The sequence below is a fragment of the Montipora capricornis genome, chromosome 10 (genome assembly GCF_036669925.1).
Source record: "Montipora capricornis isolate CH-2021 chromosome 10, ASM3666992v2, whole genome shotgun sequence".
Classification (NCBI taxonomy): domain Eukaryota; kingdom Metazoa; phylum Cnidaria; class Anthozoa; order Scleractinia; family Acroporidae; genus Montipora; species Montipora capricornis.
The window spans coordinates 8,736,782-8,744,281 of record NC_090892.1 but is presented as its reverse complement, the minus strand read 5'-3'; the positions used below and the strand labels follow the sequence as shown (position 1 = coordinate 8,744,281).

The window sequence follows — 7,500 nt, the reverse complement described above, 5'->3', positions numbered from 1 at the left end:
AGCTAGCCTAAGTTTATCTACTCACCTCTAGCTACCTCTAGGACCAATTTACTTACCAATATATTACATGTACTTGCTAATAATTGATGGGTTTTTGTTGTTGTTTCCTACTTTCAATTTCAACCTAGTTTAAAATAAAATGTCCCGTAAGTTGAAATTAAAATTAACCTGAATTTAAATTTAATTTCCGGTAACATATATACTTTCCTTTTGTGAGCCTATTTTTTATAGTCTTCGTCAAAATGGCCCGCTGAGAATAGGTGGGCTAACTGCGGCTCACTGTGATCTCTCTATGGCCTCTCTTATACGAAATAAAATTAGTTTTGTTGCTTTTGTTGTCTTTTCGCTCCCTCTATCCCTCAAAGACTTGCTGGTAGTTTCATCACTTGAAGCAAAGATTATCGATTGCTTGGTAATTCTCTCATTATACGACATATTTTCCAGCGTAGGGCATAAAACTAAATCTGAACTTATCCGTGCAATGACTAGTGCCATTGAATAATAGTTGCGGGAAGTTGGCTTAAGCACTTGGACACTTTTATTTTCGCTAAGTACTGTCCTTTACTCTTATGTGGTATCATTGATCAGTTGTCCATTCAGGGGACTTGCTGTACTTTTTCAAATGTATTCCCCAACAATATTATGGCGAAAACATCTCTCTTTAGGAACTCATTTTTCTTTAGATTTCCAAATTTATGGAATGCCCTATTGTACGATATAAAATGATTAACATTATGAGTCAAACGTTTCTACTTTTAATAATAAGTTGAAAACACTGTATTTTACTCGTTTGTATAACATGTTCAATGCTGAAGATATACATACGTACCTACAAGATTATTTGCTGCAAATGCCATAAGCAACAGCCTAATTGGATGTTCCTGTTGATCAATAATAGAATGGTTTCGGTCGGTGTATACACTTAGCAGAGGACTACTTGTTCTTTTGTGCAGTACCCACCTTATAGGCAAATTGATTAAATAAATAATTGCCCCCCAGGATTTAGGCCCAGAGGCCAAAACCTGAGGAGGCAACCTAGAAGCCCCGTAAAAAGGGAAGATATGTAAATTGGTAGATATTGTATAGAGGAAAGCAATCTCGAATTGTTCAACCGAGCGCGCAAGTTGATATCGGTATTGTTCACCGAGTTCGCGAGGTGTTCTGGGTAACAAGGCAGCATCGATCAGCATAGCAATTGAAGGTGAGTAATATTCGAATATTTACAGCGATCCCTTTTACTATGAAAATCAAAGATTATAGTATCTGATAGAAAATCATATTGCCTGGGTCAGAAATCGATTTTTCAGGCACAAATCAGAAACAGGGAAGACGATTTGTCGAACACAAATAAGAAACAGGGGCGACAGACTCGGCCCACAAACTGCTACACGCAATGCAAGATACGAAAGATGACGACAAAATGTTGTCTTCTAGTGAATGTTCCTGTTCCTCTTTTACTATCATATTTTCAAGGCATTTTCCATAATTATGTGCATGGAGTTTCAATTGATAATCAAATAAACGTTGCTGGAAATTGGACGTTTTCCGTGCTTCCATATCCTCATCTAAACACTCGGAAGAGTTGGGAGAATTCGAGACAGTTATGCAAACCCTCGACTACGACTCACGTTGGCATAACTGTCTTGAATTCTCCCAACTCTTCCGAGTGTTTAGATGAGGATATGGAAACACGAAAAACGTCCTCTATCGCTTAATTAGCATAATATAAAGACATCACAATGTGCCGCTCATATTCATTGGAAAGCACTCAACTGCCAGCCATATTAGGGACCTTTAGATTCTAGGACGAGGACGAGAAGAAGGAATTGAGGTTTGGCTTCTCATTTCTAGCGAAAATACGTAGGAAATTTATGGCCCGCACGAACTAATCGTACCCTTTTCTTGCAGTATAGGTTGCTCAGTTTTTCTGTGAGCGTGAGCGTTTTTGCTGATCAAAAAATGCCAAAACTGCTCCGGACCCATTTTGTTGACTTGTTTTGACAAGACGACATTTTTGCAAAACCTCGTACAAAAATGACGACGGTATCATTTTTTTCCCGCCAAAATGACGCTGGTTTGCACTCGCTAAAGCTCTCTATTATGTTAGGCGGGAGCAGATGTAGTGAAAACTACTACCCGTAAATAAATAGAAATTTCAACCATCATGATCAAAGACAGAATGTGCAAGGTCTGGATGACATGCACCACTTGACGTGAATTAGCCAATAAAATCGCGCAAAAATTAATTGATGGGCCTGTTATAATAGCCAGTACCATTACTTACGCCTTTCTGACCACAATAACGGCTACTCGCGCCCTTCTCCTTGCGATGAAGAGTGAGTGGGATCTTTAATGTCTCTAATGAAGAGGGGTTGTGAGATGGGGTCTACGGTTTATAGTCCTTATCCAATAAGACTTGAAAGGCTTACCGTTTATGGATGTAATTACAAAGGCAGTACTTTCTCCTCAGTTATTTAACGACCCGGAGTGTTGGTCCGTCCGGAGTCGAACTCCCGACCTCCCGCACGGAAGTCCGGTTTTCGACCGACTGAGCGACCTGATCAACGGTACAGGTACCCTAAACCCTGTAATTACAAGGAGCCCATGACAATTGTGAACACTGATCGTTTTTCTTGCACTCTAGTCATTCATTTTGTTATAAAACCGAGCGATAAAAAATACGAAGAACGACGTTTCGACCGCTCCACGGTCATTTTCAAGTTCAAGTTCATTGATAGAAAATTTCGCAGATATACAGTTTCTGAAACAATGGAATGAAAGGTAAAAGCTAAGTATATACGAACAATAAAATAAGAGAACGCGAAAATGAAGTGTAAATAAGAGGTGAAGGGAATTAAAACTACTAGAAGTGTTAAGCAAACAGCTTTGTGCGGATGGAATCACTCACCGAATGAAAAACATTTCAAAAATCAAGCAATCGAACTTGTTGGAGCACTTCCTCAGGATCCTAAGTTCTTTGCTATTTCACGAAGCTTGTTTCGATGTTGTTCTCTTACGTGGTTGCCGGCGTCATCTCCATCACACAGATCACACTTAAAGAAATATACAACGTTTTGCTGATTGACAATTGAAGGTTTAGTTTCCTTAGCTTTAAGTTCATCTTTGATCTTGTGGCTTGTATAAAGACAGGATGTACTTCGATATTTATCTTTCGGCTAAGATCACTAAGTTGCTCACGTAGTCTGTTTGCTGATCTCTAATCTTTGATGGGCAGGGGTATTCTAACGGGAATTTCACCTGCTTGTTGCGGGGGGGGGGGGGGGGGGGAGAGCGTTTGCTCCCCGTCACCTGTCGAGTGATGGTGTTTTGTATGAGGGGCTCTGGGTAATGCAAACGTGTGAAGATCCTCTTAAGGTGTTCGCACTCTTGATGAAAAAATTTCCAGTATGAAGAAAGTTTAAAAGCGCGGTTCAGCATTGCTTTTAAAAGAGAGTGTTTGTACTTCATATCAACGTGGCTATAGTATTGCAGAAACAGTCCAGTCAGCCGTTGGTTTTCTGTAAACCTTTCTGTCCAACCGGGTGCCATTTCTGATGATTTCCATTCCTAGGAAAGGAAGTTTCCCGTTTTCCTCAAGTTCCATTGTAAAACTAATGGAAGAGTGGGTTTCATTCAATGTTTAGAGAAATGTGGAGGCAGCTTGGACATCCGGCATTATGCTGAAAGTATCGTCAACGTCCATTGCCGACTCACTCGTCCAGAAAGGCTCAAGGCTTGCCCACCTCTATGGCCTTCCAAAAACACACAAGAAAAAGTTGGCAATGCCTCCCATCCTGTCGCTAAGTAGCTAGCTTAAGCCTCTATCTACCAATGAACACACTATTGCTGACAGCTTATACTTCGCTGATGATCTCCAGGAGATGGAAATTAGCGACCGTGACATAGTGTCAAAAAGAATTGAAAACGCCTTGACTTTCCCTCAACTTATCTCAACACATCTTCTTAATGTTTTGTATCATGTTACCTCTTTCTGTATTCATACACTTGTTTATTCAATCTCAACGTTAACAAATATAAAAGCGGATTCAACACGAGAAAGGATTTTATCGGCAACATAAAAACTTATCCAATGTAACTTTTCTCGAAATCAAACAACTATTATCAAATCGTCGGTTGCCGAGTTTTGAGGAGAGGTGAAAACCGAAGTTCCTTGTGCATATGTTCTGCGCATCTCGAGACACTTGAGTTTCCTAGGGGTGATGCTTACTAATACAAGGTTATTTATGTGCGATTTCAAACTATGCGGAGGAAGCAGAACTTAGCAAGAGCTCCTGATATAAAAAAGAAAATTGGGGGTAAACCATGCATTTTCAGAGACAGTTAAGCTTCAATTTGAAAAAGAACGCCATATTTTGCTTTGTATTTGAAAGCTTTTTACAAATATTGTTGATTAATAAATTTTGAATAATGCGTGGTTACCCCAATTTTCTTTTTGGATTTCAACAACACATGTTAAGATCTGCCTTTCCCGCATATTCATAAACCGCACAAAAATACCTTTGAATTAGTAGGCACCGTTCTTAAATAATCCTGCGATAAAATATTCTGCCCGCTTCGAAGGGTACTCTGTGATCCTCCTCGATAGATGAGATCGCCGCTCGGGCCCGGCAAATTTATCCAATAATTATTTATTAACGGAATTCTTTCAAAACGCTCATTATTTATTTCCAGAGATAGATATAAACACTTAAATTGAAAGTCATGAGCATCCGGAGAATCAAAAGTTTGCCGTCCTTTTTCTTTTATATATATAACTTAGTACGCGGTGTCTTTCTTTTCAGGAGCTGACTTAAATAATAGCGGATCTATTTTCCGTCCCTTATCCTTATCCTTTTCCCTTCCAGTTTCGCAGAATGTTTTCTAATAGTTTTTAAATGCTTTTGTTTAAGTTAATCGTTTCAGTGTTCACCGCATTACCAGTATGGTGGCGTGGCTTCTTTCACATCGAGTAATATTTTCACAGATCATAAGAGCTGATTTTTTTCCAACACCACTGCCGCTACAAATGCAGACACAGTTCTCGTACTCCTAGTGAAAGGAATAAAAACGCGGCATTGCAAATTGATTGACTCGATTTATGGATTTAGGGCATATCATCCTAAAAATCTTATTCACCCCGGCTCGTCTTTAAAACCTGCCAAGAGTCGAAGAAAATATGCACCCATTTGCTCGCTAATAGATTTATTTTGATCTAAACTTTCAACCTCTGACAGAGGTGAAGATTTATTTTAACGTTTAGTAATTAAGGAGAGGACGTTGGGAATTCGAGAAACTGTGTTGCTTTGCCAACAATATTGACAATCAGTACATAAAAAAGACGAGAGGAAACGACAGTCGTGGGAAATGAGCTAAAATAACAGGTGGAAAATGCATCTTTTGAAATCAATAATAAATTGGAACTAATTTTGCCGCCATCGATGAAAACTCTCCGGTTATGCTGTTTAATTAAGTTCCTTAAAAGCTAGAGTATTTTCTTGTCATGATAATGTCAGCAAAGTCAATTGTCACAATTTTTTCCCATTTGAAGCAAAATTAATGTTTTCTTTTTGTACTCCCCACTTACATGCCCTGGAAACCAGCGGTTTTTTTTCTTTTTGAGCGACTTGCTTCGCGACTTGCTACTCCCTCACCGCAAGAGAAAAAAACCTCTAGAAAAAAAAATCACATTGTCCGAAAATTCGCCTGCTGCCCATAGACGGCCTTTTGAGGTCAAATATTTTATGCGAATATGAGTTCTTTTGTTTCCGATGAAAATGGAACTTTGCCTTTTCTTTTATTTAAGTGTTAGTTCTCAATTACAACAACTAAAGTGGTCTAATAAAGTTGTCTTGACAAGACATCGTCTCTAAGGAAATGGAAAAGGTTCATAAAGTAGATTATGGCCGAAATATTGTCCTTTCACTGCCGATCGTTGGATAAGAAGGCCTTATAAAGGTAGACACAATTATATTCTTTAAATCTTAAATCAGATATAGGTTTTGACGGCTATTGTTTGACATTCTCTGCCAATCTCTTGATCGACATGTCGAAATCATCAAGTTTCTCGAAAGCCTTATGGAGTATATGAAGAAATTTCCGGCTACGCCGTGTGTGCAATCCGCGTTCACTGGACTAGCCAAGATGTAGATGAAATAAGAATCGCGAGAAGCCCAATAATTAATTGTGTGTTCGTGTCATCCATGTTTTTTGTTCTTTTTTTCTCTACAAACGGCCATTTTCCTCACTTCTCCGAGTATTTGTACGCAGTCTCTGTTGTGACAAATGTGCAAACGTCACAGAACAGTTCCCCGTCTTTTTCTGTTCTTCATGGCGGATGTGTTGCATCGGATCACTTTCCAAACAGCTTGTTTGACCTCCCGCAACCTCCAGCAGTAAATAACAGGATTCAATGAACTGTTAATACAAACAACGGTCGAGAAAATGTCTATCGCAACTTTGATTTTAGCCGTGAACCCGTATCTCAGTTTGGCAATCATGACAATTGAATAAGGCACATAACACAAGAACGAAAGCATAAACACTATCACCATTGTTAGAGTAGATCGTTGATATTTTTTCATGTTTAGCTCGATTTGGGCCCTTGGATCGACACACACATGTCGTTGCGAGCTAATTTCCCGCTCATGTCGTCTAACGATCTTATAAATCTTGATATATGCCACGGAGGTCGACACAATGGAAAGTAGCTCGCCTATGATGACTACTCCACCGAAAATGTTTCTCTGTATAAAATAAATAGATGTAACAGCAAACCCTATGAGCCAGAAACAACCTGAAGCAGATAGAATTCGCGTTTTCGTGACAATCTCTTTGTACCTCAAATGTAAATGGAGCGCTAGAAAGCGCTCGATCGCAATAGCCGTCAGAGTGAGAAGCGAAACAGCTGTCATGGCATAACCAAAGAGAATGTTAACAAAACGGGCATAACACGACCATTCTGCTTCTCGAAAGATCTCCGCAAGTTTGTAGGCCAGGAAGCTTGTTTGAACAACCAAGCCCACTTGAAAATCAGCAAAAGCCAGCATGGAAAGGAGCATATTTGATGGATATTTACGTAACTCGGTTTTCCATATGGCCAACAACACCAGAGCATTCCCCACGATGGCTGGTATAGCGAAAAACGTGTTAAGAACACAGGTCATGACATTGGCTATGTAAACCGAATGTGTTTCTTTCATGCTGAAGTCAATCACTTTCACAAATATACAAGCGTTTTTGTTACCGATTTGTTCCATCATCTTTCGAGTAAGGAATAAACTCGTACACCGCTCTAGTGCTAGAATCTCTTGAGATCTTTAGAAGCCTCTAAATTGGTGGGAACCAGTTGTGTCATTCTTTGATATGACTGCAGTGACGTTCGATCCACTCCTTCGTTCCGGCGGAAGAAGGCACTTCCTAATAATATAAACCAGATGAATGAACGATGCTCGGCATTAATATTCATAAATATTCAGATAAGGAGATTTAGTCTTGGTTTAG

At 39.4% G+C, this 7,500-nt stretch overlaps 1 protein-coding gene across 3 annotated transcripts in view; it reads right to left on the bottom strand.

Moving 5' to 3' along the window:
• Positions 1 to 4,715: 4,715 nt before the first annotated feature.
• The window catches only part of LOC138021520 (adenosine receptor A2a-like), a 3,648-nt gene continuing 863 nt past the window's right edge, over positions 4,716 to 7,500 (bottom strand). For 2 of the 3 annotated variants that reach the window (XM_068868419.1, XM_068868418.1), the window contains exon 2: positions 5,186 to 7,416. In XM_068868419.1, the coding sequence (XP_068724520.1) occupies positions 6,294 to 7,259 (966 nt within the window). In that variant the 5' untranslated portion in view covers positions 7,260 to 7,416 and the 3' untranslated portion in view covers positions 5,186 to 6,293. Of the gene's footprint in view, positions 5,050 to 5,185; positions 7,460 to 7,500 lie in introns of those variants that run through there. The other variant, XR_011126380.1, reaches the window with a different exon arrangement.